Source organism: Cydia splendana, chromosome 3 (assembly GCF_910591565.1).
Source record: "Cydia splendana chromosome 3, ilCydSple1.2, whole genome shotgun sequence".
Lineage (NCBI taxonomy): Eukaryota > Metazoa > Arthropoda > Insecta > Lepidoptera > Tortricidae > Cydia > Cydia splendana.
In genome coordinates, this window is record NC_085962.1 from 15,329,551 (window position 1) to 15,352,502 (window position 22,952).

The 22,952-nt window shown below is 39.2% G+C and overlaps 1 protein-coding gene across 3 annotated transcripts in view; it reads right to left on the reverse strand.

The window, feature by feature from the left end:
* LOC134806793 (proton channel OtopLc-like) overlaps window positions 1-22,952 on the reverse strand; it is a 75,977-nt gene that overhangs the window by 22,107 nt on the left and 30,918 nt on the right. The window contains exons 1-2 of one of the 3 annotated variants that reach the window (XM_063780157.1): window positions 16,046-16,145; window positions 1,308-1,556 (exon numbers count right to left, since the gene is read on the reverse strand). In XM_063780157.1, coding sequence (XP_063636227.1) covers window positions 1,308-1,531 — 224 coding nt within the window. In that variant the 5' untranslated portion in view covers window positions 1,532-1,556; window positions 16,046-16,145. Of the gene's footprint in view, window positions 1-1,307; window positions 1,557-15,877; window positions 16,012-16,045; window positions 16,146-22,952 lie in introns of those variants that run through there. The other 2 variants (XM_063780156.1, XM_063780155.1) reach the window with 2 other exon arrangements.

Sequence of the window (22,952 nt, forward strand, 5' to 3'; positions counted from 1 at the left end):
ATAGGACCTAAGAAGTATATATTGAGGTACCGTAAAATCAGGTTAGGTAACTATAATCCTTAAGTACAACTATGATTCAGTTTTTAACGTTGATTCTTAACGAGCCTTTATGATTTGTACTCATTATATTTATTTTGGGGCTTAAATACACTAATGATCTTTCTAAATGTATACCTACTCAACATAATTTGAAAAAGACGTGTACATATTTTATTGGAACCAGAATTTGAACCATAGCTGTAAAGGATGACTCACATTAGACCGGGCCGTGTCCGGGCCGAAGCTTCCGGCGCATCGTTTTTTATGGAAAGCGTCACGTGATCGGCTGTCATGTCATAGAAAAGTAAGCACCGGAAGCTCCGGCCCGGACACGTCCCGGTCTAACGTGAGTCATCCTTAAGATGGTAACTTTTACTTAGAAATACAATGAAAAAATTTACCATCCACAATAATTCGGCCCGCAATGTAAAGCAACACACAAGTTACGAGTCATGTCATGTTATATCTCGTAATGGTTGCAGTACATTGCTCGCTAAAATTTCAAACATTAATAACGGGGTTGTAGATAACCAACGCAATACCTATAAGTATTAAAATCTATTAAATATAAATTGAAATCCATTTTAATCATCCGTCTTTCATGTCTGCATATCAAAGAAGCATAATTTTGGGGTTTTCCAATTTCTCTAAATTTATACTTCAAATATCGTTGAGTACGGCCCAAAAGAGACGGTACCTATTTACATTATTCGTAAATTGTACCTAACCATAATTTTCTCCGAGTTTAGCCCCTATAATTCAGTTTTTACGCCTCCCTGAGGCCCTGTTCGGAGTTCATTACAATCTAGTTAGCCCTTCCATTTTATTCCACAGTGGCAGGTATACACACACAAATACATTGTTTAAATTATATAGTATATCTTCAAAAACATATCTAATCTTGTTCAAATTTAGAGTAGGTATTTAACTTAGGACTCATCCATAAACTAAGCTACCTAATTGTTTTACTGACTATGCAAAATTTAAAATTACTTTTTCACCACACCAGCTCGGAAAGGCTTACTTTGCACTTCAAAAACTTGCAATATTTTTAAAGTTTAATTTTATTCACATGTGAGACAAAGTAATCAAATGCAATTTTGAGTTGTTTTCTTGTTTACTGGTAGAATTGACTTTTAATAAATAATAAATATTTAATAACATTCATTTGGATTTGATTTGGTTTGATATCATAGATCCATATTTGTTTATACAGGGGAACTGATAGAAGGAGAACGGATCATTATTGCCATAGCAAGATCACTTACTTCAGCGGCGACTCCATATGCACTCGATGAGATGAACAAGAAGGCGCGGGCTGCGAGTGAGGCGGCAGAGGCGGCGGACTGCTGTGCCGGCTCAGCGTCTCCGGCGACACCAGCGCCGCGCCCGCCGACGCCGGGCTCGGCAGTGGTGGCGCCGAGCCGCGACTCGGCTCGGACTCGCGGCTGGACTCGAACGTCGTACGCGACACGTGAGACCCTCCCGACATGTTGTTTGCAGGGATCGAGTAGCAACTGTAACAAATGGACGACGCTTAATCTGGCTGTCAATACCGCAACTCGACATCTGAGTAATGTTCTGTAACTAATGGTGTTTTCAGTAAGCCTTCGCGTTGTGTAGGTAAGTAAAAAAAAACTAATTGTTTTAAGACTTTTAAGTTAAGTTCTTAAGTTTTCAATGACACAATCACACAAGAACAAAGTTCGAAATCTCTAAAACAGATCTGATATTTTTTATAGTGTTATAACTTATAAGATAAGAAGCCCCATTTTCATGCTAGGCCATTTGACGTTGACGATTTTAAAATTCATTCTATCTATTAATAGTTATTTGTTTTACAAGGGGGCAAAGTTGTTGTTTAACAGCTCGTGCTAATATTGATACCCGAGCAAGCGAAATATTCCAAAAAAGATTCCAAGATTCGAAAATGGAATCTTGATGCGAGGGTTTCAAAGCACGAGGGTTAACCCTTTACCAGGCTAAGGGATATATATTTCCCACATACGGCACTTCAAACATGTGTTCTATTTTCGATGAGTAAGACTGACATTCGATTGTCATTTTTGAAATGTCAGCCTGGTAAAGGGTTAAATAAAATTTGCCCCCGAGTGAAACACAAAATTTTTCACCACACCTACCCGAAGCAAATATTAAATGTAAAATATCAACAAAATCAAATACAAATGAATGTTATTAAATATTTATCATCCAAACCCATCATTTAAAAGTCAATTCTATCAGCAAACATAAGAAAACAACTCAAAATTTGCATTTGATTACTTTGCCTCACATGTGAATAAAATGCAACTTTGCTATCCGTTTTTGAAGTGCAAAGTAAGCCTTTCCGGGCTGGTGTGGTGAAATAGTTATTTGTTTTACAAGTGGGCAAAGTTGTTGTTTAACCGCTCGTGCTAATATTGATACCCGAGCAAGCGAAAGATTCCGAAATTGAACCACGAGCGTAGCGAGTGGTTCGAAAAATGGAATCTTGAGCGTTGCGAGGGTTAAACAAAATTTGCCCCCGAGTGAAACACAAAATTTTTCACCATACCAACCCGAAGCAAATATTAAATGTAAAATATCAAACAAAATCAAACCAAATCAAATCCAAATGAATGTTATTAAATATTTATCATCCAAACCCATCATTTAAAAGTCAATTCTATCAGCAAACATAAGAAAACAACTCAAAATTTGCATTTGATTACTTTGCCTCACATGTGAATAAAATGCAACTTTGCTATCAGTTTTTGAAGTGCAAAGTAAGCCTTTCCGAGCTGGTGTGGTGAAAAATATCTTACCTTTTTAATTACTTCACATAAAAACGTACAAGTGCGAGTCCCTCTGGGCTCCAAGGGTTCATAATTTAATACAATGTTTTTATTCGTAAGATGACTCACGCTTGACTTTTTTTGTAGGTTTTTAGATAATTATAAACGCATACGTTTCGGCGATAAGAAAGTTTTCAAGAAAGATTATCGGGACATGAAACTTGAAAGAATAGGGAAACCACTTTTTTAATAGGCTTTTTAGCAGCATGCAGCTTCGCTAATATCAGCAACTTACCCGACTGCGGTCAAATCTAAAAGTATTGTAATGAGTTTAAGATCTGTTGATTTAATACAGCCTGTGTATAGGTACTACAGAAATTCATCAAGCGATTGTTCCGCCCATAGTCTAATAAAACATGGTCTTCTATTCCTAGAGTGACACAGGCCTACGTCACAATAACATGGCCGCTATATATAGCGCTATCGCATATTATCATATAGCGCTGTCGCATGATGACGTAGGCTTATGTCAGTTAGGTGACCTAGAAAAGACGGGAATGGAGTACCAGGCGGAGTATATTATTATACCATGGTTCCGCCGATATATAAATTATGGAAACACTCGTCGAAAAGAAAAATTACCTACTTCCTATCTGTCATGGCATTCTACAATCCACATATACCTACCATACCATATTTAGGTGTCGAACTCGACTCACGTCTTATTTTCACCTCAGAAGCTCGAACAAGGGTACTTTGCTTCTTAAAAACAGTGAGCAAAATGCGATTTTGCTCACTGAGTCATTTTGTCTCACTCAGTGAGCAAAATCGCATTTTGCTCACTGAGTGAGACAAAATGACATTCAAGTGACCTTTATAGTCAAATGTCATTTCAACATGCGGGGTCTAATACAAGTTCGATATACTTGGGTTCTATTATCTCTGTCCCTCTAGGTATGTTCTCACTGCTTAGGGTGAAAAATTTTGTGTACTACACGAGATCAAAGTTATTTACATCTCGTGCGCTTTTGAATCCCTTACTACGCTCAAGATTCTAAATTAGATAGATATTATAGAATCTTTCGCTTGCACGGGACTCAAAATAAGCACTCGAAGAAATATCAAACTTTGATCTCTTGTTGTACAAATAACTATTGTGTATGTAAATCGACTTGTCAACGTCAGATCAGAAAATTGCATATCAATGTTTGACGTATTGGCAGCTTTACGTTCTATTAATGGGGCGGGCGTTCACTTAATAAAAATCATTTTTTCCCAGTCCGTGGTAAACCTACTCTCTTTTCACGATTGGTGCCTTTAAATATTATAGATGGTTATAGATTTTAAGCTTGCAGCTTCATGAATAACTCCTTCCATTAGATAACTTGAGATTGGATCTGGAAGACTTTTAGGATGACTATTATTATGACAACGAAACAGACAAACACTTCGCTCGCTAAATTATACCTATTATAATAGGTAGTCCGTATTAAATTGTATACCTATTTCGTAAATTCTTTTTTATGAAGAACCCTTTTAGAACAGCTTCACTTTAAATTAAAGATTTTATAACGAAAACTCTTATCTGAGCCATGCAAGTAGGATGCTGACCCAAGAATCTGTGAAAAATTCATAAAAGAAAATTGGCTTCATGAAAGCCAGCAAGCAAGATTGAACGACCACACTCCACAGGCCAATTCGAACTAACACTGACATCAGAATCATATTGAATCATGTTATTTAGTTAGCGTGTATTTCGCTCGTACTCGTCCGTACATGTATTGGGGCCAAACGCACGATAACTACATAATGACGATAACAAACATCACGCTGGGGGGCTACCGCGAAAACCGAAATTCGCAAATTGCGGCTCTTTTACTCCAGTGAAGGCGTAATTAGAGTGACAGAGAAAGATGCCCGGAATTTGCGAACTTCGATTTTCGCGGTTATAGCCCTGATGTCATTTAGTAGGTAATCGTGCGTCTCGCTCGCGCCAATACGTAAGGGCGATAGCTAAATGACATAATTTAGATATCATTCTGATGTCAGTGTACGTTCGAATTGGCCTTTCAGTCTTAAGGCTGCAGACCGCCAGTTGTCTTTTAAGGGTTTACTTTTGGCTAATAGCTTAACATAATATAGGTCCTAAAGATAAATTCTCGTGGGTAGTTAGGAACGGGCAACGTAACGACGAAGCTTTCTATCATTGTAATAATCTAATAATTCAAAATAAGTATAGAATTTGTGGATTGTGGAATAGACTATCAATTTCTCATTTTACTCGTAGTTTACTGCAATATTTTATGAGAGTAATATCTAGTGACAAACATTAAAACCAACACGCAATGTAATACAAATTCCTGTAAAGTTCCAAACATTAAATTAAAATCAAATGTTACGCGAATTGTAAAAAGAATTACTAACGCAACGAAGATCCACAAATCGAATCGCAGACGCCGCCGAACGCCATTTCCTCGTCCAATATCGTCTGATTACTTTCTCAACCCTGTATTTACGGCACTCGATTGCGAAATATGGGCCTTATTTTATTCAGAGTTTGGTTGCGTTTTGAGTGATGGAATTTAGTGAAATACGAGTTTGTGAAAAGCACCAGTTCAATATGGCGTTCGATTTCCGGGCCCGACGAGTAAACGGTTTATGTCGGATTACAGGCAACGTTTATTTTAATCAGCCAATGCTGATTCGCTCTTTGGAGAGAGCTCATGGGATCAAGCCGTGATCGCTTTGTGATGCGAACAACAAACAAAATTACGCTTCAGGTGAGGGATTGTGACCAGTGTAATTTAAGGCTGCGAGCAATTACGATTTAGTTTAATTTAAATTTATTGTGGTCATTTCATTCTTGTACATTGTATTAAATTAAAATCATCGAATCATATGTGAAAAATTTATTGTATATGAGAATATTCTCATGCAAATTCCACTTAGAAAGTTCCCATTCGGATAAGGGATTATTACACGATGTTCTTTCACTCATTGGGGTCTATTTCATGTGTCATAGACTCATTGTTATAGAAATCGAAACTAACTGTAAGAAGGTTTGGCATTAAACGTGCAGAAGAAATACCGAGGACATTTCATGGGAACTTTGCAATTTTTTTTGGTTTATATAGAACACAAACAGTCGTACCTACAGCATATTACATAATATTGAAAATTGTCTCTGTGACATTGCTAGTCTACCTATAGGGAACATCCTTTCTCCGTGGTACTATTTGTTTCGACGTCTAGACGCGTGTTTTGACAAAAACAATTGTGTTGTACAAACTGGCTAAGGGTACCACGTGTCCAATTTCTTAGTCCGATGTGTAGGTATTTGCGTCTCACATTTTGCTTAATGATAAAGTGAGACGCAATGCACATTGGACCAAGAAATTGGACAGGACAGAATACCACCCTAATCCGCTCGTTATCAACTATCCTAGCGCGGCTATATTATGTACCTACCTTGAAGCCAGAAGGTCTATACCCACATACAGCGGTTAGTTAATAATTAACATTTCTAAAGATGATAAAGGACAACAAGGTAAATTCAATATTAATTAAATTACCTGAAACCCGAACCTACGTATCATATTGATGATATGTAAGAGAGATTGAACAGTTTCACTGTTTAAAGAGGCAGAATTCCTACCTAGACAACAAAATTGTTTTTTGTTAAAACTTTAAAAAATTCTAAAAGTGTACCCGCGACTAGTCTGTACCTGACTTTTGACATTGGAAATGTCTTTTCGTTCGCTCCAGTATACGGTCCGATTTCACGAAAAAGTGCGATCCCCTTATATCTCGGAAAGTTGTGAAGATATGATATTAAAAAATAGGCTCAAAAGACGCATAATCACGAGAGCTGTAAGGTGCAAAAATAATTATTCGAGAAAGTCAGAAACAAAAAAAGTTATGGTCGAAATAGTGAAAATAAAATTCAATTTTTTCCGAATTTTTGATTTTGGTGCTCGATAATTTGGAAACGAAGACCGATATCAAAAATTTGAGAAAAACGGCTCTGGACAATTTAGTCAGCTACAATTTGAGCCTAAAACAAAGACGATCGGGTTAAGGGTTTGCCCTGTAGCCTAACCTTAAAATAGTCAAAAAGTCAGAACGACATTTTTCACAGGACATTTATGACTTCATGTTTCGCAGAGTTCGTTATCGGTGTTTGTTGTGAATTATCGGGATTATGACGGCAGAATAACACTTGCACTGCGTGGGCTTTCAGTGGGAGAGAGGGAGAGGGAGAGGGAGAGGGAGAGGGAGTGGGAGAGAGGGAGAGGGAGAGGGAGAGGGAGAGGGAGAGGGAGAGGGAGAGGGAGAGGGAGAGGGAGAGGGAGAGGGAGAGGGAGAGGGAGAGGGAGAGGGAGAGGGAGAGGGAGAGGGAGAGGGAGAGGGAGAGGGAGAGGGAGAGGGAGAGGGAGAGGGAGAGGGAGAGGGAGAGGGAGAGGGAGAGGGAGAGGGAGAGGGAGAGGGAGAGGGAGAGGGAGAGGGAGAGGGAGAGGGAGAGGGAGAGGGAGAGGGAGAGGGAGAGGGAGAGGGAGAGGGAGAGGGAGAGGGAGAGGGAGAGGGAGAGGGAGAGGGAGAGGGAGAGGGAGAGGGAGAGGGAGAGGGAGAGGGAGAGGGAGAGGGAGAGGGAGAGGGAGAGGGAGAGGGAGAGGGAGAGGGAGAGGGAGAGGGAGAGGGAGAGGGAGAGGGAGAGGGAGAGGGAGAGGGAGAGGGAGAGGGAGAGGGAGAGGGAGAGGGAGAGGGAGAGGGAGAGGGAGAGGGAGAGGGAGAGGGAGAGGGAGAGGGAGAGGGAGAGGGAGAGGGAGAGGGAGAGGGAGAGGGAGAGGGAGAGGGAGAGGGAGAGGGAGAGGGAGAGGGAGAGGGAGAGGGAGAGGGAGAGGGAGAGGGAGAGGGAGAGGGAGAGGGAGAGGGAGAGGGAGAGGGAGAGGGAGAGGGAGAGGGAGAGGGAGAGGGAGAGGGAGAGGGAGAGGGAGAGGGAGAGGGAGAGGGAGAGGGAGAGGGAGAGGGAGAGGGAGAGGGAGAGGGAGAGGGAGAGGGAGAGGGAGAGGGAGAGGGAGAGGGAGAGGGAGAGGGAGAGGGAGAGGGAGAGGGAGAGGGAGAGGGAGAGGGAGAGGGAGAGGGAGAGGGAGAGGGAGAGGGAGAGGGAGAGGGAGAGGGAGAGGGAGAGGGAGAAAATAAAAACTTATAGCATGTTGCTGGCGGCTGCTAGCAGATAGCTGATGCTGAACCCTGGTTGTACCTAGCGGAACTCAGGTTTGGTGCAACATAGGCACACGCTGTTTTGGACACCCGATTCGTCATGATGAGCACATGGTAGAGCATTACCCAAGATAGCTGATGCTGAACCCTGGTAGTACCTAGCGGAACTCAGGTTTGGTGCAACATAGGCACACGCTGTTTTGGACACCCGATTCGTCATGATGAGCACATATGGTAGAGCATTACCCAAGATAGCTGATGCTGAACCCTGGTAGTACCTATTGGAACTCAGGTTTGGTGCAACATAGACAAACGCTGTTATGGTCATCTCTCGTCGCGTCAAACTGCTGTCAAGAAAATTTCATATCTTGCAGCAGTTGCAGCAAATGGGCCGCTGCCGACCACCACTTCTCGAGTTGACTACGGATTTGCCGTGTAATAATTCTCTTGTACTTTGAACATTAATATATCCTGCTTATTAATCGAAAAATGAAATATGTACCTATACTTATGCGCCACGGCGACAATTATTCAAACTTGGATACGCGTGTGGAAATTTTGCAATTTGTTTGTTCACATGCGTTATGTCCAGGATACTTGTGTTAGTCTAAGAATAAAATAATTATCATTCAACGTTGTAGTTTTATTTTGTAACTTTTTCCTTATCCAGACTTTCTCGTCGCTCAGCGACAATATTTTTTCGAATTCCGTAGATTCATTTCCAATGTGCTCGATAGTCGTGTGAGGCACGAAATCTGTGAATTTTTTTATTATGAGGGCGCTGAAGGTTCCCGGTAGGTACGTATTGGAACGTGCGCAGTGCGTCCGGCATCGCGTACATGTCGCGTATGTCGACTACTTTAGTTACCATTATTTAAATTATTTTGGTATTCATAGCGATCAAAAAACATGACTCTCCCTTTGCTACGCCGTAGTACATGTAAGAAAAGTTAATCACCCATAGCTAAGTAGATAAATAAGAGTATTCCACAAGCGTCACACCCGCTGGCTCTGGCACTCGACCCGGCCCGTAGTGTCTGGTGTCGTAGCGCTCGCTTTCGTTGGCACGCCGCCGCCGCCGTGATCAATGGACGGCTACGTCTGCAGCGCTGTTATTGCCACCACTTACGGGACTTTTGACTTGGAAGTCGAGGAACGACTTTCAAAATTCAAAAATCTAACTTGATCCGATGGAGATTTGCATCTCGCTTGACACTATATACGTATAGTAGGTATTATTAAAGTCCAAGAGATAATTACACGGCGAGTGTTGTCAAATTAAACCCAAGCACTGCTATGATTATTCGTAGAAGCCGTAGACGGTACTGAAATAGGGACCTGGCGCGTTGGAGGGTCTGCCATATTGTGGCCTGAATCGGAAACATATGTGCACATGTACATTGCCAAAGCAAGTGCTACCATATACCGTTCTCGTCGGTACGTTTCCTTGTGCATAGTAGGTTCTGCCATCTTGTGGGCTACATCGGAAGCATATAAACGACACATTTATGCCTCGCGCCAAAAATCTGACGGCTCCTATGCTGCCCCCTATAGTTCCTTTCCTTGCACGGGGCCTATAGGATGTTTGAATGACAAGTCAAATATGCTTCTTTTATCGAACTGTCAAGACGATCTAGAGTCTGACCAAGCTAATTCCGCATGGCATTTGCAGTGACAAGGTGTGGCCATGTCATCATTAATGTCTAATTTGTATAAAAATATGTTGTGTTCAAGTCGATTCAAAGTTAACTTACAACTCTAATACATAGATACTATTTATTTTTCTGAGTAATGTGTAAGTATGGCCTGTAACAAGCGCAATAAATTAAAATGAAGGCTCTTCAAAATGGCCAATATTTGTTCAGTGATCTTACAGTTTACACTTTAATAAGACGCAAATGTACCTTATTACGAAAGTGTAATGTTTATAGCGTAACTAATAAGCAACGTCAATATAACTGTTAACTGATGTTAGCGTACGTAGAAAATAATATTTCATTAGTATGAAAATGAAAAAATCTAGAGTCTGTTCGCAAAGATAAGAGTCGTGGAATGTATGGGACCCAATACATTCCACGATTCTTCTCTTTCCGAACAGACTCTAAATACTTCATATTTTTAAATGTTGTTGTTCGGCTGGGACTATTTGGTCGGTAAGCATTGAGAATACACGATTACAGTCTACGTCTACGTTCACCGTAACAGAATTATTTGTTTTCTCTCCTGATTCACTGCTGGCTGGTTAGAGATCTTGTTTTCAAACGTCCTTCGTTGATTTTTTTTTTTATGTTGCTTTGATTTTGTTTTTCGAACGGCAGCTGGCAACTGCCTTTTGTTCCTCGTTCGTTTGTTTTATTTAACCAATAAAAAGTCGAGATATTTTATGCACGCACTATAGAGTCTGCCTAGCCAAAAATTGTTGACAGCTATTTCGTTGTTGTATCACCAATTGTCTATGATTTAAAAAAAAGCTAAAAGTCAGTTGTCAATTTATGTCATTCATTCAAATTGTTAGCGGTTTATAATGGGTTTATTTTAAATAATATTAATAATGTCTATACTGAGTGAGGTTCGCAAACTATTATTTAAGCTCATAAATAATTACGACAATGTGCGAAGTTGACGTGTAGCGTTGTATAACGAAAAACTGCAATGTTTACAACTCCTAAACAAATGTAAACAAATTAGGAGGTTGGTGCTCTATAAATATTTTGATAATTAGCATTTAGCATATTTGGCATAGTACTTGTGTATTTTTTTTGGTGATGGATTAATATTACGGTATTATCGAGCTAGGTCTTATTTACACTACATTTCATTTTCGCCATGTTACAATGGTATATGGTGAGAAAGTGTTAACATATGTGTTTATTGTTGACTGTACTTTACATAGTGGTCGAAATTATGTGAGCTGACTTTGAGTGCACGTCAACGTATATTTAACTCATATCCTTAGGTACCTTACGTGTGCACAGAAAATCAAAAAGATTTTCTAGTATCTAAACTATAATTCCTACTAACAAAGTGTGACCAGCCCAAGATTTTTTGAATTTCCCGCCAAACATTTGTGTAATATTTCAGTAGCCAGACTCTAGTAGAGAATTATCGATAAAACGTAGACCGCCTTTTTATAAGACAGTAATTATAATAAATAAAAAATAATTTCAATTATTAACATTCCTGATTTAATAAGTAGGTACCTAGATAGATTGAGACCAAGCTAACCCTGCATATACTTTGCAGTGACAGACGTGCCTTTCATCCATCCGCAGAACTAAATTACCATCAGCATTCAACATTAAAGCAATGATAGAGCCAGAGCATACTACATTATACAGTTGATGATCATCAACTCTGGCTTATATATAGCGCCGCATCACTCGTTGTCTTAGGGTTTTCCACAAAACAAAAGCCCCAACAAAAGTGTTGTTTTTACCACGTGAAATATCCACGTATTCTCACTTTTACTTCAGCATTCCGGCGAGATACCGACGCCTTGTTTGTCTCGGAGGCGTACAAAGGCTTTGCTTGAAACAAAACAGTCCGAATGATCATTCTCCAGTTGTTCTGAGAATTTCTAATAAAACAGTCTACACAAGAAACTAGAAACAACAAAGTCATTTGTTTTCATTTGCTGGTTAGCTGGCGACGAGACGACAAAGAATATTTGGGAAACGAAACATGTTAAACCATTGTCTCTATCCAAGGAAATGAAAAAATTGTGAATTTATTTAACGTTTAAAATTTGGTCTTTTGTGTACATTGACTAATTTGAACATCTATATAGCTCGATTTAAGCGCGAAATCTGTATTTAATTTACAGAGTAAGTAAATAAGTTATTCGTTTTACAAGGGGGCAAAATTGTTCTTTAACCCCTCGTGCTAATATTAATAGATACAGTCAGCGTCAAAAAGAGCGTATCAGAATATGCGTCAAAAATATCTACCATTCTCTGATTATCAGAGTCTGATAGCTTAAAAACAAAAAGAGAGGTGTCTCTGTATATATTAGGTTGTTGCATAATTCTTTTCCCACTTTGGAATAAAACTATTTTTTTTGTAATAATTAAATAATGCAATAATTAATTAATGGTTTTGTAAATATTGAAACAATTAATCGACAATATAATCTATCCATTATTATCTAGAACATGTAACCATCTGCTAGGCAAAGTTTCAATATCCTTAGCCCAGAATGAAAGTGGCTGATGAGAGACAAAGAAGTTGGCAAGGTCATTTATTAAGTCGCCGGAATTTTCGAATTTCTTTTTACGAAGATGCTGTTTCAAAGCCCGAAAAAGATGATAGTCGGAAGGTGCTAGATCAGGGCTATAAGGTGGATGAGGTATTGTTGGCCAATCGAGCTCCTCTAGAAATTTACAGGTCGTTTTCGCTGGTGTATTATCATGAAGTAATGATACTTCGAGTCGTTTTGGCCTTTTTTCTTTAACAGCGTTCGCCAACTTCTGTAGTTGATTCACGTAGGCTTCGGCATTGATAGTCTGATGGTCGTCCAGTAACTCCCACAACAACATTCCTTGCGAATCCCAGAAAAGTGACAGGAGAAGTTTCTGGCCATGCGGACTGCTTTTCGGCTGTGTTGGTGGCCGTTTATCGGAAGGCATCCAAAAGGCTTTTCGTGTAACGTTCTCGTACAAGACCCAGGACTTCGTCTCCAGTGATGATCGACTCCAGGAAGCTCTTTCTTTGGGGGCGCAACAGCAGACTTTCACAAATGTTGACTCGTAATGCACGTTGAGCATCGGTCATAGCATGAGGCGTCCATCTTGACAAAACTTTACGGTAACCCATCGACTGCAGATGTCAATCTATGGTACTGTAGTGATATTTAAGAGTTTTCTCTGAATCCCTGGTGGTGGAATCCGGATGCAACTCAAGCTCGCGCCGCAATGCTTCTTCGTCAAACGTGACGGGGCGACCAGTATGAGGAATGTCTTTTAGACTTGTGTCTCCTTCATTAAAGCGCTGGAACCAATTTCGTACTGTGCGATCGGTAGTAGTATTTGGTCCAAAAGCAGTGTTAATCTTATTTGCTGTTTCCCTCGAACTGGTTCCCAATTGGTGTTCGTATAAGTAAATCACTCGAAGATGTGGTTGGTCCATTTTTTTCGATTTTAACTAAATCCCTATAACAAGCCCACGCTATATACCCTACGTGAAAGATTCGAGAACATTCTACTATACACTAGATTCTAGAATATTCCCGAGACTACTGAAAATATCAAGAAAATTTTGAAGTGGGAAAATAATTATGCAACAACCTAATAGGACAATTAAACTGTTACAGACACTAAACTTCAGAACGAGAAAAGTAATCCAGGATACAAAAAAATACAAATACAAAATACAAAATACTTTACAAAATACTTTATTTCATAAAATGCACAAAGATTATGCTCTAAGGGATGATGCCTCCCGGTAAGCAAATTGTTGCCTGTGTTGGGAGACACCGCTCTTCCTTAGGTAGTTATTAAGGGTTTTATTTACAGATTGTTATACCTAAACATTTTTACAGAATTGTGTATAGATTGTGGCATTGCTATTTTAAATTAAATTAAACATGAACATTTAACTTAAACAATAATAAACTAAACTAAATTATATTGTAATTTTCAACACAAGGATTAATACCAGTAATGTGTGTGTGTGTGTGTGTGTGTGTGTGTGTGTGTGAGAGAGAGAGAGAGAGTGTGTTGTTTAATGTAGAAAGTCCTCAATCTCCTCGTAAGTTTTGGTTTTTGCCATTTTGTGATGGTTGTCTTACATTCGTAGTACAGTTTTGAATAAATGTCTAGTGTTTTGTTAATTTTATTGTATACTTGAGCCGATTTTACATTAAATTGCGAGGTCGCGAATGTGGTTCTGGTATGTGCAGTGCTGGCTACATTGATTCATTGAGGATGGCAGATACTTACAGACTGGGCGTTGTTTCATACGCTATTACTCATGCTGAGTGTACCCGAACAAAGGAAAAATTCCAAAATTGAATCCCAAGTATAATCTTGAGCATTGCCAAAGTTTCAAGGCATGAGGGTAAAACAAATTTTACTACCGAGTAAATCAAAAATCACAAAAATTTTCACCACACAACTGCGAGGAAAATATTAACCGTAAAACGAGACAAATCAAATCCAAATGCACGCTTATTTAATTTTCAGCATTCAAAGTCGTCACTTAAAAGTCAATTATATTAGCCAACATGAAGAAACAACGCAAAATTTGCACAAATAACTTGCACCAGTATCTTGTGGATGAAATCCAACTTAGGTAAGGTGTATTCGGGTATTACCGAATGTCGGATAATTCTGAAATTCAGATGAAAATCACCCTTAATTCCATCATAATAAAAGTCTCTTTCGGAATTATCCGACAGTTTTCGACATTCGGAATTACCCGAGTAAACCTTACTCATCAGTTTTTGAAGAATAAAGAGAGCTTTTACGAGCTGGTGTTATCAAAAACAATTTCCGTTACTACATAACACATGTGCTACATAATCACCTGTCGCTGAACAGCACCTTTTGTAAAAACGTAATTATGTCTCCATTAGGCACATTTTTGCGTCGCTTTATACGCGTTAAGTAGTGTCGCTGCAATTTGCCTACAAAATAATGCGCATTTTTAACCCTCCTTTGTCTCTGAAGTTTGTGAGCGTTATGAGACTGACGGCTCGATTCGGAAAATTAATTAGATTTCTACTAGACTTCAACAAGTTACGATACGGGTAATTTAAAGATATTTGTAAAATAGATATGTCAAATTTGACGTTTCCGCGATTCTGGAGATCCTCTTGAACGATTTCGACAAGTTATGACTTAGATATCCAAGTCACATCTAGTCGATATCTAATGTAGATCTAGTTGATCTCTAAATCGTCTCAAGATCTTGTGATTATCTCGAAATCCGAATAGGCCTGTGAGAATGGAAGCATACCATTGTTTTCTTCTTGAAATTAATTTGCACAGTTCCTTGAAAACGCTACGATGGATCATGACCTAAGCACCAATAAAAGCAGTAAGTAGGTAAGAGAGTCAAGGCTTAGTTAACTCTGAACCTGTCTGAACCGACTTTGATAAAACAAAGAGTGGAAGTTGAGTTTTTTTTTCATAGACATTGAGCGTATATCGTTAGTGAGTACCTCCACCATTTTTTACTGCAGATTATTTATGGAGTTAGCTTGGTCTGACTCTACAAATATTAAATAAATTTTCCACCGTGTTTATGCCTATAAATTCATTACGTATAAATAGTATAGTATATTAGGTATGTACGTCCTATCATTGCGAAATGCAGGAAGGGATTCAATTGGTTATGTCAGGTAGCTATGGGCCGTGTAACACGAAAAATTACCGCCTACGAGCCGGGCGAGAACACCATTTATTTCATTACCATAGGAATGACCCGTCGCGTGAACAAGTCACATTTTGTTGAATTTTATAATAATTAATCGCGGCCACCCCTGTCAGCGCGTTGTAAGGTAGCGGTCGACGACCCCGGATTTAGGACGACCCAGTGTTTACAAGAGTACAAAATACAGGAATTAGGGCGAGGGACGCCCTCACCTCACTAGCGAATCATTTCGCACCGATCTGTCACTTTCCTGAATGATTACACCTTGTCATTCCCCTGTTAATGTCATTTTCATTTACGGAGGGCGGAAAAGCAACAAGTTTTATGTAAATACGCATTGTGTCGCTTTGTACCTATGCATAGCAGAAATGTCAAACGTTAGTAATTTATCATAGTCGACCGGTATTGTGAAGTTTGATGAATTTATAAATCGTTAAAGCAAAGACGAGTTCTGCATAAAAATAAAACTCAACCTTTCGTCGGGTGGTACTTCATTGTCGATTGCTATGGACTCGGTGATCTTCATTGCGAATCACTTGAGTTTTCACTTTTCAAGCACCAAACAGAACACTCACATAGTTAAATACTATAAGTATATTTTATGTGTGCGTTACAAAAAGGCCTTAAGAACGCAGGCTGACCGTGAATTCAAAGTTTACTTTGAATTGTTTTCCGCAAGCACCACGCGTCGCGACCCGGGGGGAAGCACTGATCTAATACAATGATACCACGGCTCTGGATTGCTTCAATTTCATACTGTGATAGCAGGCATGGGGGCGGGCTAAAGAGGAGACTGGCTCTCAAGCGAAATTGGAAAATAACCACTTAATGAGAGCGCATTGAGGAGACTCCCAAATCATAGTCGAGATTAGCAATATCATCAAAATACAAATGACAAAGTATACGGAATGCCAGCAAATCTGTGTAATTTGTATGAAAGCTAACTTATTCGATGATTCCCTTGTGGGTAAATCGTTGTATCTTTTTTAGGGTTCCGTACCCAAAGGGTAAAAACGGGACCCTATCACTAAGACTCCATTGTCTGTTTGACTATCACCAGGCTGTATCTCATGAACCGTGATAGCTAGACAGTTGAAATTTTCACAGATGTATTTCTGTTGCCGCTATAACAAATACTAAAAAGTACGCAACCCTCGGTGGGAGAGTCCGACTCGCACTGGTCCGGTTTTTTATATTAGTTACTGTAGCTGCAAAGTGCTAGCTAAAATATCACAGACGTGAAACCTCGAGAGGAAGCAGGGATACCTAATGTATGTATTATGTATATGGATTCCCTGTACCACTACTCTATCTGTACCTACACTGAGAGAAAAGGATGACAAAAACACACTTAGAATTACAAAAATAAACTTAATCCGGGGGCAAGGAGGGTCAACTAATAAGAACAAATTGACTTTTGCAATTTCTATTAGTTCTTGCAATTTCTATTATCTGTTTGTTGAAATTAGATTTAGGATTACTGAGCTGTTAGTAGAAATAAATAAAACACTTTAAACTCTCGCGTTTTGTACACATATTTAATTACACAAACGGGTCTACCGCGATATAATTTCATTGTTTTTACCTTTAATTCCGACGTTTCAGCTGAGTTGCACCAGCTGCGTTTCTGTGTCTTTCCGTGACCACAGATGGTGCAACTCAGCTGAAACGTCGGAATTAAAGGTAAAAACAATGAAATTATATCGCGGTAGACCCGTTTGTGTAATTAAATATGTAGAAATAAATAAACTTTACAGAAATAGTGAAACGCCTATAATTATTACTAAACTTCATTTTTTCCCCCAGTACAGAACTGTTTTTTAATTCCTGGTTTAGTTTACTAATGATTTTTCTCTCAGTGTACGTGGTACCTACAAACATATAGCATAGATTTATTGGACTTTAATGGGCTTGCGAGACGCGTTAGGGGAACGTTGATAGGATGTCACCGATATCCCGGATAACATGGCACTGCGCAGTTTTTTGCAGCAAACGTTTTTGATTAGGTACACTACGTTCACATATTATTGTTCAGAAATAAATGGTGTAAGTACTGCGGAAAAAAAAAAAGATAACTAATATTACTATTACTACAAATTAGATGTATGTATTATATACTATTTTTAAAGTTTTACTAAGTAAATTTACATCAGTAGGTACCTGCTACTTTTCGGAGTTAACTTATGATATGTTAGTCTAATGTTAACCTTTTGAACGCCAAACGGCGCATCCATTTGCCGTGCCACTGACGCCACGGGGGTAAAATTTAGTTTTGTGAATACCTAAAAGTGGAGTGTTTTTCAGTAGATTTTCATCAAAAAACGATCGACGGCAAATGCCGTCTTTGGCGTCGTTGTCACGATTTTGCGTTGACGTCAATTGCCGTTTGTGGCGTTCTAAAGGTTGCTGGATAAACACTAAGAAAATGATAGGAAGGTAGGTAAACATGTGTTGTCCCAACAAACTGAAAAGTATAACGCAGGCAGGGTTGGGCAAAATACTGGCTTCCACGTATTTCAAATACAAATTACAAAATACATTTTTAAAAGTATTTGAAATACCAAATACAAACTACTTTGGTGACTGGTATTTGAAATACAAAATACAAATTACAGTGTTTAAAATAATGTATTTCAAATACAAAATACTTTTTTTTTTTTGTTTAATCATTTAGTTTTTTAGGGTTCCGTACCCAAAGGGTAAAACGGGACCCTATTACTAAGACCCCGCTGTCCGTCCGTCCGTCCGTCCGTCCGTCTGTCACCGGGCTGTATCTCACGAACCGTGATAGCTAGACAGTTGAAATTTTCACAGATGATGTATTTCTGTTGCCGCTATAACAACAAATACTAAAAACAGAATAAAATAAAGATTTAAGTGGGGCTCCCATACAACAAACGTGATTTTTGACCGAAGTTAAGCAACGACCGTCTTTTTTTGTCGTTTTTTTGCATTATGGTACGGAACCCTTCGTGCGCGAGTCCGACTCGCACTTGGCCGGTTTTTAACGAATATCCTTTCCTAAAAACTTATAGGGTCATTGTGCTTGTTTTCGTCCAGCTCTAGTTTTCTTCCACTTGACGAAATTTGAATAGGTATAAACCTACATTGCTGCACAAATTTGGACTGATTTCAATCCTTAGCTAAACAATATATCTGTCTACATATAAAAATTATATTTGGCAAATAGTAAATTAAAAATGAAATATATTATTTGCTAATCTGTCAAGTGGTCGAAAACTAGAGCATGGACGGAAACTACTGCAATGACCCTATCCCCTGGCTGTTGACGAAAAGTTCCGCGCAGAATAGCCCGCGCATTGTACCTACATATTTGTACCTCGTACAAGTCGTACATTATATTTAAAAAAACGTTCCATTTTAGGATCAAATAATTTAATAAAAAAATGTATTTTGTAGAAATGTATTTTGAAGCTTAAAGTATTTGAAATACAAAATACAAAATACATGTGAGTGCAGTATTTGAAATACCAAATACAAAATACTTTTCCAGGTAGTATTTGAAATACAAATACAAAATACTAAAATGTATTTCAAATACGTATTTCAAATACATGTAATTGAAATACTGCCCAACCCTGAACGCAGGACCTAACTAAACTAAATTTTGCGAACAAAGCGCTGCTCGCCAGCATCAAGATGGGTATATATAATTTTCTAAGATTGCATACGAGATTATTCTCATCGCTAGAGCTAGATTGGCGTTAAATCACGTCCTTTCAGTTGCAGGAATAGTCCCCTGCATGGCAGTTGCTCCGTAAATACGCGGGTGCGATTAGTGTCAATTTATGTTATACAGTAGTCCTGCCAGTCACGTGCGTCCGTCAGAGCACAGAGCTAGCTCCCGGGAAAATGTATACAATTATGAAAACAACAAAACCCCTCTAATTACTATCCTGTATGTAGTACTATCTTGCATAAAATACGAGTAGCATAAAGAGCCATGGAGCGCACCATGCTCGGCATTAAACTGCAAGACCGAGTGAGGAATGTCGAAATCCGACGCCGCACCAAGGTACGAGACGTGGGTGACGTCATCTCCAAGCTTAAATGGAGTTGGGCGGGACATGTTGCTAGGCAGAGTGATGGCAGGTGGACCAAAATGTTGACGGATTGGTGGCCGCTTTCGGATGAAAGAAGCGCCTGGCGTCCGCTAGCTCGTTGGGTGGATGACATTCGGAAAATCGCGGGGCACTTTTGGATGAGACTAGCCCAGGACCGGGATAAGTGGCGTACACGAAGAGAGGCCTATGCTCAGCAGTGGGCGACTGAAGGCTAGAATGATGATGATGATGATGATGATGATCCTGATTACTAGCTTAGCTTAAGCTTACGTACGTACGTACTGGTATCTACTGCCTAGCCACTGTTCGTCTGCAGAAGACACTGTGGCATGCCTGTAAAAAGTTCTATGATCAATTGTAGTACATGTGTGGTTAAGTTTTGTGTGGTGTGTTCGACCATAGCGTTGAAGCTGCTCAGCCGGTGGGTGTCCATCAATTCATTTCTATGGTTACAGTTTTTCCGATAGATTTTAAAACGCTTTGTCTGGCCTCCACCCGTAAACCTGCCCGATCAAATAGGTACCTAATAGAGGTAGAGGAGAAGCAAACTAAAGGATTACTCACGCTAGACCGGACCGAGGCGTCAGACATGTCATTTTCCCTGACGGCTGATCGGTGATCACGTGCTACTTTCCATAGAAAACGAAACGCCGGTAGCTCCGGCCCGGCCCCGGCCCGGACTAGCGTGAGTCTAAGGATGACTCACGCTAGTCCGGGCCGAGGCGTCAGACATGTCATTTTTCCTGACGGCTGATCGGTGATCACGTGGTACTTTCCATAGAAAACGATGCGCCGGTAGCTCCGGCCCGGCCCCGGCCCGGACTAGCGTGAGTCATCCTTAACTCGTCGGGTTTCTTTGCTCATTCAATCTAATCTACCTATATATTTTTCGTGACTAGCTCTCCGTCTATAAATCGTGATTGATCAACATCATCGAGAGAAAACGATATAGACCGTATACATGCATATAAGTTGATTCACGAAAACTGGCGCAAATTTTATATGAGAACTATTAAGAAACACAAAAAAAAACATTAATTCCCGATACAACCTTTCCACCTCCTTCAAACCCTCTTAAAGGTACGAATAGTCAAAAACGCTGAAAATTATTTTCTTGTAAAAGTATATATTATGTCTTTTTGCAAAGTTTCAAGTCCGCTACTAAAAAAAATACACTACCTACTACAGAAACCCACATACAAACTTTCATTCCCTTTTTAACCCACTTAGTGTTTGGATTTTTAAAAATTCCTTCTTAGTTGCTTACGTTAAACGAACAGCCTATTGATTTGAGTCAGTCAGTCGGTCTGAACTTTAAGTCCAATTTGCTCTATTTATAGGTAGATACAATCGTAGAGCATATTGGATGGAGACTGAATACCATCCTGCAACGATCAAGTAAATTTATGCGTTCATTATTATTTCTAGAGTCGTTAAAATGTATTTTCTTAAAGTTAATTGTTATAAATATTCGGTAATAAGTAGGCAAGAGTCTATTTATTCCAATTCGAAAGAATAAATGTTTAAGGTATGAAAATATTGAATTGGAACGAGAGCTCGACACCGACAGCAATAAACAAGTCAAGAACTCGACTTCCGATTTTAAATTAAATTCCTAACATCGTCATATCTCGGAATTTGATTGCAGTGTCAAGAGCAAACTTGATCAAGGGTATTCTTTTACAACCAGTATATCAAAATTTATTTACTTTAGTTTAGTTATATGGTCTTTGATCGTAGTAGATAAAAGAGCAAGTTTCAACATTAAACTAAATAATATCAGCCCATCGTCAGAAAGCCGTAAAATAACTAAAGCGCTTTCAATTATTTCCAAATCAACAAAATTTCATTTAAAAAAGGCAGTGCGTTCATTGTGATATCACCGGCTTTATTTGTGTACTTCATAGTACTTAAGAAATTCGTGAGGTAGTGATTTGACTGGTTTTTTTCTCTTTATTAAGGGACTTTTTCGAGTAAACGAATATCACTCTTACTCTTATTATAAAGTGACGACCACGATGCGAAAAAGCGTGACCAATGACCATCTTAGAACCTTATATTTAAACGCGAGGGTTTGGATGAAAACTTTACTGTTATGGGTTGGTTCTGTTAAGTACGTTTCAAATCATTTATCGGTTAGGTCGGTGGCCAACAGGCGACACGCAGTCTCGTGCCAAGTCCGCCTACGCTCCTGAACCACACAGTTTTACTTACCGAGAATGCAACACGTATTCCTTAAGAATAAGGCACGTTTTAGTTTGAGTTTTATAGAACATAAGTTTGCGAAGATCTACATAAATCGCACAATTTAGTAGATCTTGAAACAAACGGAAATACGGCTCCGGATACGATCTTTTACACAATGTCCTTTTTGGCTACATCCTATTAGAAGTATAGGCGTCCTTTTGTCAATCTACTCACCTATAGTATTTTTCAAACTCGAGGAGTAGGGTGACAGGTGTGCATGTGGAAATGACACCTGTCAGCGTACCTATTGTCTTTGAAAAATACTATAAATGAGTTGTGTTTTTCAAATCAATTTCGAAAAATATGAGCAAATGTTAAATTTTGAACTTAGTGTTTTGGCACTATTCGAGAGAACTTACGTATATACATGAATGAATACTGATTCCGCTATCATTAATAAATTTGTTGAAGCGACACACGACAGCGTACTTGTTTTTAACCCCTTTTGTTATGAGATAAAGTTATCAAACGGGCCATTTGAAACATCCTATGGCGAGCTGCAAAATTGCATAGACACATTATTAATGAATTTATTCATAAAGTGGCCATGCAATTTTGCGGCTGGGTGTAGGTAGACTACATATGCCATGGGCGTACTTTTGGTAAGAACGTAATGCATTTGAATTTCTGTAGGACTCTGTACTTGCTCCGCTAGGCTTGTTGGCTACATCTCAAATGTATACCTATATACCTACCCTGGCAGAAATGATCCCTTCAATTGCAATTAGAACAAGGGTTGGTAAGTCACACACCCGCCAACTAGTGTATAGCTAAGCAATAAGCTGCGTAGCGCACGGGTGAAGTGGGCCCGGAGACATCTGTAGAGCCCTCCGAACACAATGAGGCTGTGCTAGACTACTTGCTACATTGAGGATATGCTGTTTAGCCGTCTAGATAGGCTAATTGGAAATAGTGCTTACGTGTTAAGTATTTTCACCCCGTTCAATTTAGGGTTTGTCGGCAAAAGATGCGATTTAATCGCATAGCTGTATCAAGAATCTCATTAGATTAGACCGCTATATATGGCCCTAGCAGATTCCGCAATTAACTACGGGATATCTATCTACGGACGAACATACAATACATAACTACAAAAAAATAATAATATACAAATAAGAATACTAAAAACCATAGTTCCATTAAAAATAAAGCAAAAATATAAGCATAACTATGATAAACTGTTTCAATATTGTAGAGTACTTAGCATATTTAATAA